General features: G+C 44.0%; 1 protein-coding gene across 1 annotated transcript in view; it reads left to right on the top strand.

Moving 5' to 3' along the window:
* The window catches only part of OVCH1 (ovochymase 1), a 1424491-nt gene that overhangs the window by 931364 nt on the left and 470894 nt on the right, over positions 1-22233 (top strand). The window contains exon 18 of the mRNA XM_069628530.1: positions 14211-14283. Within this exon, the coding sequence (XP_069484631.1) occupies positions 14211-14283 (73 nt within the window). The remainder of the gene's footprint in view (positions 1-14210; positions 14284-22233) is intronic.

Below are 22233 nucleotides of genomic sequence, written 5' to 3'. Positions count from 1 at the left end.
AACATTTTTATTTTTCTTGATAGACTGCAGTATCACAGGTGTTTTGTTGCGTTTAGCAAATATCGTGCAGTGTGACGTGTCTAAAGGAACATAATTGGTTTGCATACTTTGTGACTGTTCATCTATGATGATCGAACTGGCGTTGAGCATAATTGTATGCACGTGGTTCTTTCTCTTTCCTTCTTTTTCACGCTGATACCTGCAGGTTGAGAACCTGAACGCAGGGCATCCTCCTGCTGGTTAGGAAGGTTCGGACGTGTAGCTGCCTCCTGAAATGCTGTTTGGGTTTCGATTTTTATCAGTGTCCCTATTGGAGCGTCTGTCTTCAGTGGCTTTCCCTACATTCGTCAATGTACACGCATCCTGTTTAGAAGCAGAAATATTTTTCGCATGCATCAGCTGTAAGATCATATCTGTTTGCTGATTTACTTTCATATCTAGATTTTCATATCGCTTCGCCAACGAGTACAAAGCTGTGTTCATTGCTTTCAGGGTAGTTTCGATAGTGAAGGGTAAAGTAGGTGCCGAGGGGGTCAGGGATGGGTGAGGAAAGAGATTTAGATTTACTGGGAGTTGGATGTGTAAATGAAACTGACCAGAGTAAAGTACTGAACTGGAAAACATTACAGGTGATTGTGAGAGTTCACATAAAATTTACAGAGGGGCTGTGACTTGTCATCCGGTTTCACTATTATGTAACATGGGGTTAGTAGGTTTCAGGGACATAACGGCATCCAGTTCAGCCTCATAGGGGATCTGCTGTGTGGCGAGGGGGAACAGTTTGCACAGACACAGGCGTTCTCAACGCTGAGAAGCATAAAGAACAATGATTGTGAATCTGGGCCACAGTGTGTCTGTCCTCTGTAGCCACCAATGTAGGCGCAGCATTCTCTACCAATTCTGTTTCCAATGATAACCCAGCCGCTACGAGAGTCCGGAGGAGTACACACGTTAATAGTATGAGATACATTGTTCTCGTTCTGTTTAATTTGTTGATCTGTAGAAAATGATCTTGTATTATGTGGGTATGCTCATGTCCGCAACAGTCTCAGAACCATAATATGTACGGATGTCCATTGTCTGGATGCCGCGCATGCTCTCATCGTTGAGCTTTCACTTCTCGTTAAGTTAAGAATGTGATGTGCGTTTAGGAGTTAACTCTGAATCATTTAGAAGAGTCATGACTTGCTTTACAGGCGGGCATGTCCGAGGTTAGTATAAACAGGGGACATTTAACTTCTGAAAATGCAGATTAACGAGAGTTAAATTGGTGTGTGGCAGTTAAGTGAACCCTCTTACCTACAATCTAGCAAACCGCTCTTTTGAATGCACTTTCAAAATACGAGCACGATAAGTAGGAGTTGTGGGTAGGGCTTGTCCATAACACCTCTGTAAATGAATAAACTGTATTTTCAGCAAGATGCAGCACAAGTTGATACTAATATCCACACTACATATTCAGTAAATTCTCTTTAGTCCTTCAAGGCGTCCATACCAGGTACAAATGCCCAAAAGGTGAATAGGGCAGCTGTAGAGTAAGAGCACAGCAGGACACAGCAGACCAAGCCAACAGCACTTTTGAATGCACTTTCATAATGTGCACAATTGTTTATCTGCTTGTGGCAATAGTTGTTCCAGCTTTCTCCCCACCAACATCTCATGATAGCTGTGCAATGTTTGCCTGCTTGTTTGCTTCTGGCAATGTGAGTTCCAGGTTTCCCAATTCCCCGAACTGATCTCCCATGTGAGGAGAATTGCACCCTTTTTGCCCTTCTTTTTTACTTGGTTGGTATTCACAATTGTATCAAATTGCAATTGTCCCTTACGGAGCACCCTGGGGTTACCTCTCTCTAGGTTGATTTGCTGTCTTTTTGGAGTCTGTGTTTCACATTGCTGCCGTGTTATATTGATGGAGGTGCACTCAGACCCCTCTACGGTCCGCCAGCACCTTCGACAGCTCTCGTTTGGCTGCTATTGATTATGCAGCAATTCTCGGGAGCTCGCCTGGCTCTACCGGGTATTCTGGTCTGATCTGCCGGAGCGGCCCTCTTTCACTCAGCACTTTTCCCTCTTGGCTGTGATTCTTGCGCAAGCTCAACTTTCTTCTACGTCCCACTGTGCACACTCTGCAGCTCTCTGCAACTTCAGACTGCAGCCTCTGCCATGGCCTTCACTTCTGCTGCTCCTTCGGCCCTTCTCACCTGCTGCTGGGTTTTAATTTGAAATGTCCAGCGCAGCCGATTAGAATAGAAATAACTAGACTGCGCAGTCTGCTTGGCCTCACCTTGAATCTTCATTAACTCTTCACGCCTCTTCCTTGTCCCACTACCATAGGCATTCTGGGCATTGAAGTCAATGTTTTTAGGTTTCCCAAATTAATTTTGATTCAACTGATGGTTAGATGAAACAGAAGATGTTAAATTAACATTATGTCGAACACCATTAGGTTTAGGATTTTTACCCAAGATCGAACCATTGCAGTCGGGGGTTAGGTACCACATGAACCATATATTCCCAAAGTGGAAAACCCATTCTGTTTAGGTGGTTTCTCATATATCTTTTGGGCTTCAGCGTGGTGGGTTTAGTGTAGTAGCAACATGCCATCAGTCACTTGGGGATTATTGGATCTTCATCCCCGCTAAAGGACGAATGCTGCGCGTCTCCTAAGGGAGTCGCCACCATGACAACCATCTCCCATGTGATCCTCCCTCATAATGCCTTGCCCGGGGTCAGGATCAGGTAGTGGCTGCCTGGCCCTGGCCACAAGGGAGGAGACATTAGGCTGGGCATCAGTGATCACTCAGAAGGATTCGTTACAGCACCCTGTCTCCGGCACAAGTTAACACAGAGAAGACTGGCCTGCTCCATCCTGCACTTTATGAAGGACCTGATGACCCTACTCTTCAAACATCCTGTCCATCACGGATTGCTTCACTCAACCCTTTCTCCCCTTCTGCACCCTGCCCCATTCCAGCTCCTCTAATAGTACACCCTGTTTGTAACACCTTATGTTCAAATTTTATTCTACGCCATTACTTCCCAGCTAAGTTGTTTTCTAAATCACATAGAAATAAAACTATATTTTCTTAGAAAGTTGGTATCTTTACTGTTTTTATTCTGTTTATTTTCACCAAATGGAATGTTTTGATGCTTTGGCCCTTTTACTGTTTCCCCAAAATGCAGCATCAGAGGTTGCTCATGTTTTAACCCAGTGGCGTACGGACTCCCACACTCTGCCTTTTCAATATTCTCCAGCGTTGGATCGTACATATATTCACAGGCTGTGAATATTCCTCGTAAGGCTGGGAAACCTCGGTAACTTTAACTTGGCGTTTTCCTATGGAAAAGCTTTACACTTTAGTGTCCTATCAAAGTCCTGTTTGGGTGCTTTAGGCAACACCAATAGGACGTCTGATATAAATAGCCCCGCCCCGCAGATTCCCTTCAGATTTCAACCGTCTCCAAACTGTTGCCAGCACCTTGTGTTTCTCAGTGTTTTGCACATGCTTTTCATATCCGGCCAGTATGACACCTGTGGCCCAGAAATAATCGCTGTTTAGGCCTTGTGCTACCTGCTGCCTAAAGGTCGTCTTCGGGGGGGATGGCCATATGGACTGTCTGTCTGTACCCCCATCATTTGGCAGATGCCTGCGAGATGTGGCAGGGGTTTTTCACAGAAAGAAAGACCATAACCTCCGGCTCATCTGATGGCTAAATGAGGGCACTTACCTGGCTTCAGAAGTGGGTTCGGCCCAGGGAGCCAGTCTTCGGTGAGGGCGGAGGAGGCCTCTGAGCACCGACAGGCGGCATCGGTGAAACGCGCCGCTAAAAAGCAATGGACGGAGTTCCCTACCTCTGAGGTGGGGAGAGGTAGCAAGTAATCTACATTTGGGTCGCATCATTCCAAAGGAGCGAGTAGCTCATCGCTGTCCAAGTCGGATCGGCCTGACAAATCCAAGGGGTCTAGTGGTAGGTCCGAGAAGTCAACAGTGTTCGACAAAGGACAGGAGAAGGCAAAGGAGTCTTCCTCTAAGCACTCGCCTAAAGCTCATCGTTCCTCGTCCAGCCGGGACTCTTCTAAGCACCAATCCGGTTCTTCAAAGAAGTCAGTGTCACCGGTGAAGAATAGAGCCGCGGAGACCGCAGTTCCGATGATAGTGGTGTCAACGGATGTTTCCTAGTTGACTGTGGTGGTTCCATCTCCTTTTCCGTTATTGACCGTGTCATCGTTTCCGTCCACGACTGTGACTGACAGTGGTTCGCTGTTGTCGACGCAGATGGATTCGGAAGGATTGTTGCCGACAGGTGGACCGTGGCAGTCTGCCAGCTTTGGGCCCATGCTTCCTGTGGACATTCTGCAACAGAAACTGGCTGTGTATTCCGTTTCCTCGGGAATGGAGGAGGAACAAGAGGCACTTTTGATGCGTCGGCTCTGGTCCTGCAAGGTGCATGCCCGTCGATGTCTAGTGGGGTGGGGTGGGGCCTGGGCCGCCCCTTTACCCGTTGGTGAAACCTCAGTCCCTGCTATCCTTGCAGGTGTTAAATACACTCGTCATTTTTGGGGCAACTGGATGCAAGGCTTCCACCGCCTCAGTCCGTCGGCTCCGGGAGTTGCAAGTGTGCCTGGTGAGGCCCTTAGGAACTCTCCTCTGGTGTTTGCTGGTGGAGGTGGACTGTCCTCATAGTCATCCGGAAGAAGGAGTTGCCTGATTCGGATCCGGAGAGTGCTCTGCGTGATACCCTGTCGACAGTGTCTTTGTCGCCAATGAGGGACGATGCCTGGGACACAGATCCTGAGGTGGAACAGCCCAGATGCCCGGCACAATCATCCCCGCCAGATGTTTGGGCATTCCACGCCATGATGGCGAAAGCGTGTCAGAAGTTTGGTCTGGCTCCCGAGTAAGAACGTAAGGACTGCTTTCTCTTCGACCATATGGGAAAGTGACGGAAGGCAGTCTTCTCGGTTCTGATTCTCGACAATGTGTGGCAGGAGGGCTTGCGCACGATGCGCCACCCGTTTTCTGAAGCAGCGGTAAAGGGACGCCTGGAGGAGAAATTCAAGGCTCCTGAGTCCACCTCAGAAGTGTCGCAGCTCACACTGAGAAGCCAGAAAACAGGACACATTTAAGAAGGGCCTGCCGGTGGGGGCTGCCACAGTGAAAGCCGCAAATTCCTTGGCTGTTATAGCCAGGTATGATAGTGAGATGTGGCACAGGTTAGCTTGATTCTTGATAGTCTCCCGGAGCAACATCGCAAGGAGGCAATGCTGTTGTTTCGAGGGGGGGAGGAGGCCTCCAACCACAGCAGCAATATTGCAGTAGACCTGGCGGAGTTGGGATTTGAGCAAATCAATAATGGTGTGGTGCTCCGATGGCAGGCCTGCTGAAGTGTACGGATTATTGCCTGGAAGTCCAGTATTAGGTAATCGATATGCCCTGTGAGGTTCAACACTTGTTCAGGGAGAAGATGAATGAAGCCCTGAAGGGGATGAAAAAGGATACCGATACAGTGAAGTCTTTGGGTTCCCTGCAGAGTGGCAGGTCTTTTCGCTCCTTTTGGGTTTTTCGTGGAGCCTCGGGTAATGCCCGGTTTGCCTCCTTCCGAGATCGAAGTTACGGGCACTCCAGCTACTCATCTCAAGGCTACAGGTGCTCGGTCCAGTTGGCTCAGAAGAGCAGAGACTTTCAAGCTCAGCGCAAGAAAGGTTCACAAGCCTCGGCTGCTAAAGGGAGGCAGTCAAAGGCTCAACAATGACTGCCATGTGGGCAATCTGCTGGGGGCAGGGTGGTGAACCACGTCGACGAGTGGTGACTTATAACTTCAGATCGCTGGGTGCTGGATACAGTGCATCTTGGTCACTCGGAATTTCAGCATCCTCCAGTCCCTATTCTGCCCTTGTGTGGCACAGCCACATCTTCTAGTCTTGGTGCAGGAGGTGGTACTCCTGCTAGGGAAATGGGCGATAGAAAAAGTTCCGGTCTCGGAACGGGCCAGGGGGTGTACTCCGAGTATTTTGTCATGAAAAAGCCTAATGGCAATGAATGCCTATTCTAGATCTTCAGGCACTAAACAAAAATCTACAACGCCTGAAGTTCAAGATGCTCACACTTCAGGATGTCCACTCGGTGCAACGAGACGAGTTCCTGGCATCGTTAGATCTGCAAGATGCCTACTTTCACATCCCGATGAGGCGAACACTGCGTTCCTGCATTTTGTGGTCGGGGCGGATCATAACCAGTTCCGTGTCCTCCCGTTTGTCCTGAAGTCATCTCCCAGGACATTTACGAAGTGTCTGGCTCCAGTGGCTGCCTTCCTCCGCAGGGAAGGCCATCATGAGTACCCCTAACTGGACGATTGGTTGGTAAGGGATCTGTCGCCGGAGCGGACAAGGAAGTCTCTCATGGCGACCATGGGCCTGTTACAACGGCTGGGATTCGCCGTCAACTTCAAAAAAGCCTATTTGATGCTGTCCATGGAATTGGTGTTTCTCGGGCACAGTTTCTTGCCCAGGATAATCTGGTAAAGCCTTACAGTGATACAGTGGTGACGTTGCGGTCCAAAGCTGGCGAGTGGGGCCGGGGTACGGTGGTTCTCGGTCCGAACGTACATGCCGCTGTTTGGGCCCATGGCTCATGTATTCTGCTCCTTCCAAATTGCTGCCTGCTAATGAGACCAGTGCAGGAATTCCATGCGGACCGCTGGTTGCAGAGTCGAGGATTGTGGTCGGACAAACTGGTTGTCGACGGGGGGGGGGGGGGGGGGTTGGTGGAAGCCCTTCAGTGGTGGACTTGCACAGACGATCTCATACAGGGCATGCCCCTGCTGGAACTGGAGTTTCCGTTCACTATCGTGGCAGATGCCTCCCAGATGGGGTGAGGGGCGCACCTCGACAAGTCACAGGTACGGGGCCTATGGTCTAGGGAGGAGACATCGCTGCATATCAATGTGCTTGATGTTGAAAGTGGTGCACTGGGCTCTGAAGTAGTTTCTCCCTCGCATTCGAGGCGCAGTGGTGAGGGTGTTCACGGAAATACCACCACAATGTTTTATTTAAGGAAGCAGGGCAGCGCGCATTCCCGGGTCCTGTCAAAGGAGGCTCGGGAGGTCTGACATTGGTCTCTGGCTCAAGGGATCCAGATTGTTGCTTTTCATCTACCGGGAGTGCTGAATGTTCAGGCAGACGCGCTCAGCAGAGAAGCCAGTCAGCTGCACAAGTGGCGGCTGAAGATGATTACTGTCACTTGCTGGGTTTTTGGTCTCATGTATGTTAATGGATGTTATTTGGTTTGCCTGTGATGCACTGCCACACATTGGTTTTGCTGCGATGTAATCTATTCACAGCATGTGAATCCATGAAGGATCCAATGCTGGAGAAGGGAGTAGTTTCTTACCTGTAACTCCATTTCTCCAGCCTTTGTCCTGGATTCCTCTAATTTGGAGGTTAAAATCTGTAGGGAAGCCACAGGGGCAGGGCTATTTATATCGGACGCCCTATTGGTGTAGCCTCTAGCACCCAAAAAAGGACTTCGATGGGACACTGAAGTGCTGAAGTTTTCCATAGGAAAACATTGTTAAAGTTACCGAGGTTTCCCAGCCTGACCGTGAATATTCAAAGCATGTGAATCTGAGGGATACCAACGCTGGAGAAATGGAGTTACAGGTAAGGAACTATTCCCTTTCCCTTCCTCTAAAGTTAGTTCTGGTGGCATGTTGTAAGTTGGCCCTGCTCAGCTTTTCGTAAGCTCTTTACAGCTGCATTCAAATGAGACACTGCTCCACTCATGCCTGCGTTCCTCTCCTCTTTGGCATGATACAGGTTTGACCCAGTTCTTGCATTGAATTGCTCCTCTCCTTGTCACAGGTTGGCCCTGATCTCCCAATGGGTTGGTCCTCAAAGCAGCTGCAACTTTGGTTCCTCTGTTTGATCATGTGACTGAATTGCAGTTTCCTACTGTTTGGTATCCCTGCTCCAGGTGTGGGTCACTTACACTCCATGCTACAGCTTCACAAACTATGGAAAGATGATTGAACTTCCCTTGGGGTAGTCTGCCTGCTACCAAAAAAGTTTCTTTATCCGCCAGGTTGTCCTAGGACACAATCCCAAATTGTGATCCGTACGATCCAACTTGTGTTCTTGTATTTTTGCTGCCCTTTTTTCTTTTTATTAGTGCGATAGTCAAAAAATTAAACTTTACACACATACTCACATAACCATTTAGTACAGTAAAAAACTAAATACAAAGTAATTCAACATAAATTATTACTTAATAAAAACCATTTTAAGCTAGATTTCATACAAAGACACAAGCGATTTTAGTAAATTTATCACTAACTATCCATCATTGGGACTAACTAGTAGCTTCCACCAGAAAGATTCCCAATTTAACTAAGGGCGAGTATTAAAATGGGATTTAAAAAGGGCCTCTCGTTTAATAGGTAGGGCCGGACATTCCACAGAGATGTTTCAGTCAATTCTACAGCAATGACCAAGGCGTTCAGTGGATGAAACCAATGCCTAGGACATCGTTGGTTGGAAGTAAGTTTCGTTTTATATGTAGCCAGAAGTTTCTCAATAATCTTGAATGTTTATCATGAATTTATGGGGAGAATTGAACAATTTAATATCTAGCAGTGTGCTCAAATAGCTTTTAAACAAGCAATTGTTCCCTGTTTGCAATCCAGACGTTTTCAAATGATAACTTCCTTACATTGCCTGGATTATGCTCCAATTCATCCAACTGTACTGCTCTTTCATTAACAATGGTCAGAACAGAATTCACCCAGACCTTAAGTGCAGGACAGTTGTGTAGATTATAATGTGTATTCAGAGTCAAGGGTGGCAGAAACGTAATGGCTCTTAAAATGAGAATTCTACTCCAGTGGATCTTGGTGTCTAAAGATGCGATACCCAGAATATGCTAAACCGGCAGGAACGGGGTACCACTTGGAAGACTCAGAAATAATTTCCAAATAAGACTCCATCTTGGCCCAATCCAAGCCCGCCTCCTGGACCTCCACTACGTGGGTTATTTTTGGTGCTGGGACCCGGTTGTACATTTTGAGCGCTGGATCAATGAAAAACTTCCATATTTTCTGTCCATCACTCTGTGCAGCTGCTGCAATAGCATCTCACTTCAAGGCTTGATTAGCCAGAGAGACTGATCAATTTGATTTGATCACCACACCAAGATATTTAAAGTCTGTGACCACCTCCAACCTTTTACCATCAATATACCAACCAAAGTTTGATCTACCTGACTGGATCTTTCTGCGGTTAACTTAGATTTGGTCACACTGATCTCTAGTCCAAGGTCCTTTAAAGAAACCATGTGAGGGATTTCTCTAAGCCTAAAGCAGTGTGATCGAATAAAACAAGATCAGCATATAAAAGATGCTGAATCTTCACATGTCCTAACATTGGAGGATTAACACCTATACATTCCAAAGCTGCCCTAATACCAAAGATGTCCTAGGGAGCTAGTACGGAGCCCTGACGTAGGCCACGATGCACATGGATCCATCCAGAGTAAATGCCCTTTTTGTCCAGCCTGACCTTAATTTTAATGTCTTTATGCAGGAGTTCCAGCAATCAAACCAAGGCCTCCGGACAGCCCCATGTCATAAGCATTCCCCAAAGCCTAGTTCGATCCACACAATCAAATGCCTCGGAGACATCAAGGAAGGAAAGATATTGTGTGTTTCAATTGGAAAGCCTGATTCTTCAAAAGTAAAACAAGCAATTCAGAGCTGTACTCGTTCCCTTACGAAACCTGGATTGATTAAAATCCAACGTATTAGCGTGAATTGCTCCCCTTTCAAGAGCTGAACTTTTGTACTGGACTCCTTTCTTTGACGGGGTAGGTTCTCCTTACATGATGCAATTTTTTAAGTTTTTAATCACTTATTTAGAGACTGCAGTGGCATCTAATGCCAGTCAAAGATTTATAATACCACTAACCGTGATGTCGGCAGATGATTAACCAGCAGGCCCCTTCCACAACTACCATTTTTTTCAAACCGATGTGACTACCATATCCTATCAGTGTAAACGTTGTATGGAATTATCAGTGCTTCATTTGTGGGGGTGTTTGCCAGGCCTGAAACCTGGTTATTATCTCGCTGAATTTGGTTATGATGCGTTATTTGGGAAACGTTATTTTAACTGTCAGATATACACTAAGCAACAATGTGCGCAGACCTGTGCACCTTGCATCCCAGGCTGGTTCATTGTTCTTTATTTTATTTATTTATATAGCGCACAAGCAGCCCAGGGGCATTGAGGCAATAACTTGGTTACAGGGTACAGGCATGATCGTGGTTGACACATTATGAATACTACAAAACTTTATACTGTTACAGATATTGCATTTGGTCATATTGCAACTAATATGCTAGGTATTCGTGCTGGTGTGTCGGGCCTTATGTGAGTTTTGCGGAAGGTGGTGAGGGAGGCCTCACCTCGGATAGTGGGGGGCAGGGCGTTCCAGTGAGTGGGTGCAAGATGAGGGAAGCTGGATCCACCCGCTCGGACTCTTACTAGTGGCACAGAGAGCATGTTGGTGTATGGGGATCTGGTTTGCCTGGTAGTGGAGACTGGGTGTATCCTTTGTGAGAGGTAGGCAGGAGTAGTGATTCTTCGTGGACCTGATGAATCATGCCAGCACTTAAGTACTAATTATCCAGTTTCATGAGCCTGAAGGTGACGCTTCTTGGTGGCCATACCAGCATGCTTTCCAGTCAGCCTGAATGACATTGACGCTGCTCTGCTATTGTACTAACCAGCAACACTTCTGCTGCGGGGTGTGTGGGTCAGATGTGTGGCATGGGCCGCAGCTCTGGTATCAGGGTGGTGGGGGGGGGGAACAATGACAAACTGCTTCAACAGGAACCACGTGCATGTGTTAGTAGTGCAATTGTCAGGTATATTTTGTGAGCCCCAAGGACACTGGACCAACTGTTATCCTTCTAATGGGATCATAAACTGCAAACAAAAACCAGGATTAGTGTTCTTTGTCCTACCATATCCGCATTGCATTGGTGGATCAATATGATTCAGAATCAGCTTGCCAGGCCACTGAAAAATTATGCATTTACAACATGGGGAAACCGTCTACAATTACCCTTACCTTCTCCAGGACGTCATGAAGAGAACTCATTTTTGACAGTGCTAGATGTAAACAGTTCTACCGAGCACTGGTTTCTACAAATTGCCAAATAAACAGGTCACCAAATGGCCATGCTCATCCTTAGTTTTATAAGATACTTTATATTGTCTGCATATGCGAATAATGCACACAGAAATGCACGTAATAGGTATCCAGTCATATCTAAAACATCAGAGTGGTACATTTCAGAGTGGAACATATTAGTGAAAAGAAATGCTGCAAACATTTAAATAAAGGGCAGTGGGGCAAAGGGGTTAACATGGGTAGGGTTGGGTTGGTGTTATAAGGGTACAAAAATGAGGGGCTGGGAGGAAAACCACCCCCAATTAAAAAGAAATCAGTATGTTTCTGTATTTTTTTTCCACAACTCAATTTATCACTCTGTAATTGGGGTTGGTAAAATCACAGATAACCCACGTACTATGCAATCGTTATAACATTGAAACTGAGATGAAAACAGCAAAGTAATGATTTTAACTTGCCTCACACCACAAGTCCCTCTGTCTGCCTAGTGAGAACACTGTAGCTCTCATATTCTAATCTTGGCAGAGAACACACATTTTTGTATCTGAACCTTGATAGCCGCTGCTTTTGGCAGCTTATTTCTTTTCGCAGGCAGCTAAATTAGCACAGGAAAAAGCAGAACATAAAATAGCTTCCCTGATGCCTAGTGTTCCCTTTTTGAATGATCACTAATTGTTTTGGCAGACTCGCACACACCCCTCACTTGGTATACTCAACGAAAAATGCCTGTGTCCCGGATCACAGCTCGCTTGTCTCTCCCTCGGTGCACCCTCCTTTTTTTCCTGCAGGAAAGGCCTCCAACACAGCAGCTTGTTCTGTTCTCCCTCTCTTGGCCACCCTCATTCCTCTATCAAAACAGGCAAAAAAGACACCACCTTCGACCAATTGAAACTTTTAAAACTTTCTGCACTCCTCCTTCTAAGGTTTATCTCCCTACAGAAGGCATGCCCTATCTCTGCCTCTCAATGATGTCATCCCATCAATCAAACTTCTGGATAGTCCAACCTCCTGGAAGCTTCCAGAGTGCTATCACAAGTCTCTTTCTGTTTGCTTTTTACACAGAATTCAGCTCAGCGAGTAGATAGCCTAGCTGTAACAACTTTACTTTCGGCTTCCTTCGCTGGAGGTTTTAATAGTGGACCTAGTTTACTGCACGTTCCTCAGCTCACATCTCCATTGCAAAAGCAGCTTTAGTTCTTGCATTTTCCAAGCAACATCGCCGAGGCTGTGCTTGCAGCCTCATGAAGCCCAGTTTGCACCAATGAGTTTTGGATTGAGTTGCCTCTAATATTAATGTTAGACATTAGTAGGTTTAGGGAGTTGGTAGCAAGTAATTGTTCCTGCATTTTATTGCAACTCTGTCCATGCTATACCATTCTTCTATGGTGCACTATGCTATAGTATCTGCTGCTATGCAATGCTGAATACAAATCCCTTTCTGTCCGGTTGTATATGAATTCACAGCACTCACACCAGTCTCTCCCACACACTCTTACCTCTTGATACAACTCTGCCCTAGGTAAAATGTGCAGTCTGTAACTTCTACATAACTCCTACACAATGCTTTCAAGATTTCCCAATCCACAAGTCAGCATGTTAACCAAGCCTGATTTTCTTTGCTTTCTGGAAATTGTAGTTTTGATTTTTCCCCTTTAAAATTCATCTCTAAAAGACCAAGAATTCAAATTTAGAAAACTGCACTGGATAACCTACAACTGCAAAAAAAATTACAATCTTGAGAGGTTTGGTGGTGTGTGGCCATGGCACTGAGTTATTTGGCCTTGCCATGCTTATGTGGGCGGGAGCCCACTGGTCTTGTTCAGATTGGCAATGCCCCCTTTTCTTCTGGTACACAGCCCGAACGGGGTGCGCCAAAACGCAAGTGTACAAGGCCCCCAACTCTCTAGGTCTTAAACATGTCTGCACATGATTTAAATGGGTCATACATAGTTGCAGTGCTTTTAATGGGTCAAAGGAGAACCTGCCACAAAGAGGACATGACCAAAATTTGCCAGCAGCACCACCACAGGAGGAATGCCAGGAAAAAGTTATCTGACAAGGCAGAGATCCTGAGCGTGTTATTGACCTATGGAAGCATTTGCACAAGTGTTTGACAGAAAAGTAAATCGGTTCAGGTTATGTCTTACCTGTCCATTATGCTAAATGAAGAAATAACTTTACCTCTGTTTTATCTGGCTAGACAGTGACAATGTTCCACTTGCCACCTATCCAATCAGTGGAAAATGACAAGATGTGTTTAACTAAACGTTTAGTGTCATTTCAAGCTTCAACTACTGTTATTTCATGTTGATTAGTATTTGTAACCCTCCCCCCATTACACCCAATGAACTGCAGCAAGTTGCAACTGCAACCCCAAATATGTTGACACTGTGGGGAGCAGCATTGGGTGGTGGCTGCACTGTGCTGGCAACCCACACAGGTGCGCTAGAAAATATACTAGCAAAATGGTTTGCCCTTTTCTTTGAATGCATGCCTTACTGTTTTGTTGAAAACCTAGTGTGATTCCTTCACGCCCTTCCGAACTGCATCCCCACTCATGGACATGACTAATCCCTAGGTTGCTTTATGGATAGTTATAAAACCCAGGAAGTTGGGGTCCACACAATGAATTTTTTTTGTGTATTGCTTAAAATACACCTACGTTTCTAGGAAATGCCTGAATGTAGTATGAACTACAGTATCTTAAACACAAGCTACCTTTAATGTCAATGTCCTATCACAATTTGGAGCATGCGCCACCACGAGTGCCTGTCCCTGACTTAGTATTTGCACTAAGAACTCTTGGTTGCTTTGTTCATAGTCCTTGCAGTCTGTGAACGAACGAATGAAGGTGACTGTGGATGAGGTGATCTAATGAAATGACCTGTCTGCCATCTGTACTGGAGTGTGCTTGCTCTGCATGACCTTTGCTAATTGCTTGTCCAGCACCTGTTACAACTGATGCATAACTTGTTCACTCTCCATGATCTAAGCTATAAATGCCTCTTATTCTTTTAACAGGAATGACAGCTTGTCTTTGTATAGTGTCGTTGCTGGCGACCATGACCGATGCATTACTGACACAACTGAACAGGTTTGAACAAAAAGGCTAATCCTTAACTTACTGTTATCTGTATGTTTCTTTTGTCTTGCTGCTATTGCTTACATCTCACAGCCTTGCCCATCCACCAGGGTTTCATTTGGCTCTTCATTTACACTGGAGCCTTTTTCACAATGATTTGCGTTGTAAACATTCCTGCGGCTAACTCCAGCCATCCTGCAAGCTTGTAACGGAGCTGTTTGTAGAAGCGCTACCAGGTGGTGCATCCCACAAAACAATGCCTGGCGCCAGTCTCTCAGCAGCCGGGAAACATAAGGCCCATCTTCATGTGGTGTTATCCCACATATCGCCAGTCTAAGCAAGCACTTTTACTCGGTCACTCCCTTTTTTGAATTTGCTCGAACTGGACTCCAAGAAAAAAATCAATGTGTAGTTCCTTTGGGACAAGTCGACAAACTGTTTGCTCTGCTTTCTTGGTAAGACCAATAAAACGAAGACAAATGACGCCGTTTCATTTACACAACTGTGCCTTGCTCTGGTACCAGGCAGTGAGTGTGGAACAGGAAATCGAAAAATGAGCACAAAAAAACTTGTTTAATATGCACCATCCGATTGGTGGTCTTTCAGTTCAGCGTACTCTTTCCCATCACGTACAATACCCTTCTAATATACATGTGGACAAATACACTAAAGGAATATAAATGCCCAACACTCGCCCTCTGCCGACACAAACTCCACACACATTAAAAACTGCCTATACAAACTGGAAATAAAACGGAGGAACATGCACACTGAACGCGCAACCATAGTCATACACAAGGAAATCAATGGCAATGTGTTGGCTTACAGCAGTGCTGTAATAAAGTAGTTGTGTAGTGATCGAAGGTTTGCACTGACACATTGTATAGGAAAACATTTCATTTGAATTTGTACATTAATATTGGTACCCCATTGTTTTTTAGACTTCACTCTTTAAGATTTCCAACAAAAAATATATTTCAGATTGCAAAATGTATCGATGACTGGCCAAGCAATTTCTCCATTAGCGTCTGCTACAGTGTGATGAGTGGGCACCAACCTATTATCCGGCTGCGTCAGTTATGCGTCTCTTGGGTAGAGTAGCGTTGGTGATGGCCTCCCTGCCTCACTCACTGTGCTTACTTACTGAATTTAATGTTGGCTGCCTTTACCTAGAGCCTAAGCTTGGCCTTCAGAGGCCTCATTACAGGTTCTTCTCTCCAACACGGTTGCAATACCTGTTTTATGGTATGTAACCCACTTAAGAGGTTGTACGACCACCTTTTTGCGGTTCGATGTGTTAAAAGCGCAGAAAAAATTGCTGTTTAAGCAAAAAATTGCTGCAAAAAGGAGTGGTTTTGCCTTGCAATCCATGTAAAGGATACTGCAGCACATACAGTACATTTATTTGGTACTTCATATCATTTATTAATCTGCCAGGAGCTGGGACTGAGAAATACTAATATTGGGCTGACATTATAGCTTGGAGGCCTTCCAAGGTATAGTCCAGACTACACAAAATCCATCTACAGAGGTCAAACTAGGGGTCGTCAACGGGGTGAACATTTTATTTTATGGGAGAGTGATGTATTGGCTGGGATGGTTAACGCATTGAAATGGAAGTGTGAGAAAGTCTTTTTAGGAGGGTGAAGGTCATGCATGTATTTAAAAAGCCTGACTACCCCCTATAGAACTCGAAGCATGGCCAATGCTGTTTCAGGGTATCCTGAATTTGCCCGATTTGGCAAGCTTTAAAATACAGTATTGTAGATTAGCAATCACTTTTTCTAGTCTTCCCTTTAGACATCTGAAAGATCCTAGATGAGCACTTTATGGCCAGTTAATGTACTCTAGCTCACATCCTGCTCACTTGTGCTACCTCAGCTTGCTTGCCTCCCTTTGCCTTGCCCGCTCACCCCCTCCAAAGGCACTGTTCATTTCTCATTATGAACCATGTCTTGTTCATGCTCCAAAGCTCTACCCTATAATCCACAACATCACTAAGGAAAAGGGGGTGGCCCGCATGAAGTCAGGGTGGCACCTTATTCCCCAAAACGTTCTGTGGAAGAACCAGGCCTACATGATGGAATTTTGAAGAGTAGCATAGAACAGTGAGTTTATTACATTGAAAAACAGAGCCCCTCTAAGTCTCCAGCATAAACGTGGATCCGTCCTAAACACAATATTTGTCAGAACTAGGTGTGGCCATGAAACTCAGCTGGATGGGCCTTGGGCAGTCTCACTAGCTCGGCATCAAGTTCCCCCACTTAATACTTCTCCCCTTTCTCCTTCAGTAATCATTCTTGAACACTTGCTCCACTTAACCACATATCCTTCTCAAAGCATGAAGAGTCGGCGGCAACATTGGGGTTACAATTTTCTGCAAAATACACATTGGTATAGTAAGAAAGCATATCCGTCGGATTTTAGGGTTTTGACAATTTGAGTTAAGCAGGTACAGCTGGTCATTGCAATGTAACACAGTTGGACTACCATGTGAAGCAGCAACTTTTGGTTTTACAGTGGTGCCAACTAATGTCTTTGTATAATCTTCAATCTAAAATCTGATTGGGCAGCAGATAATTTGCCCGCCTTTGCACTTGCAAACTGAAAGAATCCCCATAAGAAATGTACACCACAATGCCAAGCACTCTCCCTTCCTCCACCAGACCAGTGTCTAGTTTTGGCCATGGTTATAGCTTTACGCTGCTTCACCCTACTGGTTAAGCTTTCAAACTGCACCTCTTTTTCCAATCATCTCAAATCACATATTAAGACCCTGAAATAATGGAAACCCAACAGGAGACTAACTGGCATTTAGCTTTTTCTGCATTTATTGGCCACCCCTTTCTTGAAATTGGTCACATAAACCCAAATCGGATCCCAACTTTATGGCAGTGCTGATGGAGTACGATTTAGTAGGGCCCCCTTCCAACCTGTTGAAGGAAAACTCTTCATCTGGTGATTCCAGCAAAAACGTATAGATCTATCAAGGAAAACACTTTAGTTGCAGGGTTGTTAAGTTGAGAACTTAACGTGACACAACCCCTGAAATTCTGCTAAAGCCACCTTAAATTTGGGCCCCATTTTGCGCAACCTATGAGCACAATGTCACTGGTGACATCTGACATGCACACAAGTCAATGTATTAATGTGGATACTATTTAAAAAGGTATATTCTTTGTACACTGTTTTATTTCAACTTTAACATGTTAATCACATACCAAAGACACGCACAGAAATTTACATCTATGTACATCTTTTCAAGCACATGTTGAATTTTAAGGTCATTTCTTTTCTATCCATGTATACAATTACATTACCCACGTATAAACATTCTTAAAATATATCCTAATACTTAGTAGTGCCTTGTTTTAAAGCACGTGTCATTTACAAAATGATACGTGTACACATTTTTCTTGCATACATTTATTTAGGACATTGTAAATAATTAAGGTTAAACATGTGTCGCTTTCAATTTGTACACAGTTTTGTAAATGTATATACAGAATATATTATAGTCAATGTCTTGGATATATTTTGCACAGACAGAAGCAATCTAATCAGTAAACTATTTTATAATTCAGATGTCTTTTACCAAAGTACTACAAAGGAAAGCTTCCCAAGTAGTGATATGATGCATGTGTAGCTGTTTACTGTTTTAACCAATGTACTCATTGTTATGAACTGTTCTAAAATGCTGATCACGTTTGTAGAAATGGAAGGGTGTTTTAAAGGGCAAATACGTAGCATGATCTTATGTCTGATGCGATTAGTTAAATAATCATTGATGATGCTATTAGCAATGTCTAAAACAGTGTTTTTATTTTCTTGTGCCAAAGCCAGTAGAATGCAGCATTATATACACATCCCCAATTGAATATTTCCCTTTCATTCCCTTTTGCGGTTTACACATAACCATACCCACGGAATGAGGCAAGCCTACCCTTTTGTTTGTGGCTATTAGCGATGCCCCCAGTGCTGCCACCAGTGGTCTGTGCTGTCCTTGTGGTCATAGGCTGCACAGCAGGGGGTGAAAAATTAAGGTGGCTTTAGCTGAATTTCAGAGGTGTTGTGTGAATTTCTCATCTTAGCATCCCTGCAACTAAAGTTTTTTTTTTTCCTTGCATTTCAAGGGTTTTGTTATTCCATAGATTTTTAGAACACTACCAGACCACTAGCCATGGCCTTCACCCATGGTAAGTGGGCACAGCCTTTGCTACACCAAATGCCAAGTGCTACCTCTGACTCCCAGTGCTTTGCATTGCAATATTATATATTTTTTTATAACATACCTGTTTCTCTGTGTCTTGCTTCCAAGAAGTGTTGCCACTGAGCTATACTACCTGTGCCGTGCGACACATCTCAACTTAGACATCGAAGAGCCGAATGAAAACCGCCATCACTTATGCAGTGAAGTGCAATTATCCCATGGCAAAAAATTGGGCTTTGCAAGCCTGACCAGAATGTGTTATTAAAGGAGGAACAATATTCTTATTCCTTTAGGAAAGGAAGGCTGTTCCTAAGCACAGACAAACCATGTATTTGGCAAAACACCGTCCAGTAGTGAAACTCCTATCCCTCATATAATTGGCCATAAAATTGGCATAAATGAGTGCCTGCAGCAGCTCGGGTGCACATTGAATATCAAACAGAAAATGAACGAAGTTCAACTTTAGGTACATTAAACAGTACCCTGCAGTGGAGTTTATTTCTCTTATCATGGTCATTTCTTAATGCATAATCCCTTAGACTGCCAACATACACCCTCGACTGTTGACAAGATCAATTTGCCTAGTTTTAACCCAAATGACTAATGGCCACAGCCTACTCCAGTTTGTTCTGGGTCATATATCTCCTCCAAATAAACCACCAATACTTCGGTCGTAGGTGTGTTCCTGCTTGTTAACCAGCATAGGGGGTCGGATGATTACTTCATATTTTGCATTTCTTCAACCTACTTGATTCAGAGTATGATTGTGGGACCACATGATACTATTACATCTGGACTCCAAAAGAACTGACACTATAGCACCTTTCAAATCTCATAAGCTCATCAATAGGAAAAATCCTTGGTATAACAATCAATTGAAAGCTCTAAATGGACCATATCGAGGGAGAGAAAAGTAATGGTTAAAAAATAAAGATGAGTCTTCTCGCCTTGAGGCTAAGTCAGGACTCAAGACCTATAAGAAAAAAATTATCCTGGCCAAAGCTCGGTATTTGCAACAGATTGATTCTTCAGAAAACCGACCTAAAGCCTTGTTCTCGGCTATTGGGAAGTGTTACCCCTCAATTCTTTGCCTTCTCGGCTTTCCCTCCTCTTCAACTTGCCAATGATTTTAATGTTTTTTCATTAACAAAATGGACTCCATTCGGAACAACATTGATCTTGAGCTTGCTATTTGTTTGGCCCTGTCTGTGTGACACATTATCTGTGCCTGATCCATCCATTTTTTATTTTTTATTTTCTTCTGTTGATTCAGCTTTTGTTGAGGAATTGCTGAAAACCCTGAAACTAACAAACTTAACTTATGATCCTATTCCTGCCTCTTTGGCTAAAGGCATGCTGCTGCTCTGTGTACCTTTTTTAGTTTTTACTTTTTTTATTAATTCATCTCTTGCCCAAGGTTTTGATCCAATGGAGTTAAAATATATATATATATATATATATATATATATATATCATACCTCATGCCTCTGTTCAAGAAATCTACTCTGGACCATGAAATATTGGTCAACTATCGGCCCATTGCAGGCCTTTTGTGGCCCGGTAGGATTCTGGAAAAAGTTGTGCTCGATAGTTGCAGAACTTTCTCGAGGAACACCATATTCTTGATACTTTTCAGTCAGGTTTAAGACCCAAGCATGGGACTGAGACTGCACTGCTCTGTGTTGGACGATACTTTGAGGGCTGCTGATGGGGGCAGTATCTGCATGCTGGGTATGCTAAACCCATCAGCATCCTTTGATACGCTGGATCTTGATATCTTGCTGGGGAGACTGACTCCAGTGACTCGGATCTCCAGCAAGTCCGTCGGATGGTTTGCTTCCTTTTTATCAGACCATGGTCAGTGTGTCAAACTGAGTTCTTTTGTTTCTGATTTCCTTACAGATCACTGCGGAGTACCCCATGGTTCGTCATTGTCTCCCATTCTCTTCAAAATGTATATGCATCCTCTGTTGGATATTTTTGCACGGATTTGTTTACAAAATCATTCCTATGTGGATGATACCCAGCTCTATGTTCAACTTAACCAACCTATGGAAGACCTGAATAGAGTTGTCCTGTGAAGAGAAACTTAAACTTTGGATGTTTGATAAACTCCAATTAAATTAATCCAGCTAAAACAGATTGTTATGCTGGGCTCAAACACATTTTTTTTAGCTGTTACTCTACCTTTTTTCCCACTTCCCTCTTTTCTTGATGATCCCATCCAATTGTCATCTAAAATAAAAAAAAAATCTGGGTTGCATCTGGCAATCAGATTTGTCTTTTAATATGCATATCGCTCACATGTATATATTTCCTATTTAAATTGTTGAAATCCTTCTTTCCTTTTCTTGCTGAGAAACCTTGTGGCCCTGTGGTAGGAGCTTTAGCCAACTCAAAGCTGGACTACTGCAATGACCTACTTTTGGGAATTGCTAAATATCAAATTTAGCATCTCCAGTCCGCTTAGAACTCAGATGTTGAGCTGATGGCGGTCGCAGATATCTTCACTGGCTCCGAGTGTCAGTTATTTATAAAATGTTTGATTTATAAGTGCATGCGCCGGATTGCACCGGTATATCTTTTCAAAGATTCTATTCTACCAGCCAACACGTTCTATACGTTCTCTTGACCAACATCTGCTAGTGGTAATTCATTCTAGATCAGTTTCTTGCAGTGACAGACGATTCTCTTCCCAAGGACCTCGGCTGTGGAATGATCTTCCTTTGGAACTCCATCGAATAGACATTTAGTCGTTTTAGAAAATGTTTAAAAATTGCCTTCGACCTTACCAAAGGCAAAAAAAGTGTACCCCTATGGAATACTCCTCTCTCACACGGTCGGGGGGTGACCACAAATATTTATATATCAAGGAGACACGTTCAATGTTTTCAAATTAACTGATCTTGTATAGATGGTTCTGCAACCAGAACCCTCCCTATACCTCTAGTCTTGAAAGAATAGACTGAGTATGTGATGCTAATGTCTGATGTCTGTGGTGACTGCTTATTAACAAGGTACCTGACTTTGGAGGTGCGGTTGTTAGTGAAAAACCTGTATCTTTCACGGAAATGACCACGATGGAAGTCCCACGGTCATTTAAATACTGAATAGGAGCACTGAACATGACTGGTGGCAATTTAGAAGCAATGAAGAGTTACACAGACTTGATGTTTGGAGTCTACAGCTATTTAAGGGTGTATTGAGACACCAGCACTACTAACACCATACGAAGAGGAATATATTGGAATTTTCATGTGTGGCCCTGGATTGCATGGTGGAGACTAGGAAAATTGAGTTCTTCCCCTGAAGAAAGTTCATGCAACTAGTGCAACAAAGAACTGAAACATGTTGGGATCTGCGTTGGTCTGAGTTATTACACTCAGCGGTTATAAGAAGTGTTAAAGCCATTTGTGTGTCTTGTACTGTTTTTTATTATTCTATGTGGTTATGTGAATTTAGTGATTTTGTATTGTTTTTACATCTACCATGTTTTGTGAGGTTGGGTTACACTTATGCAGAACATTTTTCGGAGTATTTTATTTCTGCATAAAATATTCAAATTGTTTTTGATACTGAGCATTAGCATCACGCACTGTCTATTCTTTCAAGACCAGAGGTATAGGGAGGGTTCTGGTTGCATTAAACCATCTATATAAGATCAGTTAATTTGAAAACATTAAACCTGTGTCCTTGATATATAAATATATAAAAACTGCCTTGTTCAGCTAAGTTGGTGGTTTTGTATAACC

Source organism: Ambystoma mexicanum, chromosome 12 (assembly GCF_040938575.1).
Source record: "Ambystoma mexicanum isolate Mex_15411 chromosome 12, UKY_AmexF1_1, whole genome shotgun sequence".
Taxonomy (NCBI): domain Eukaryota; kingdom Metazoa; phylum Chordata; class Amphibia; order Caudata; family Ambystomatidae; genus Ambystoma; species Ambystoma mexicanum.
Note: the sequence above shows the minus strand (reverse complement) of the source record. Positions and strands in the feature narration are given on the sequence as shown.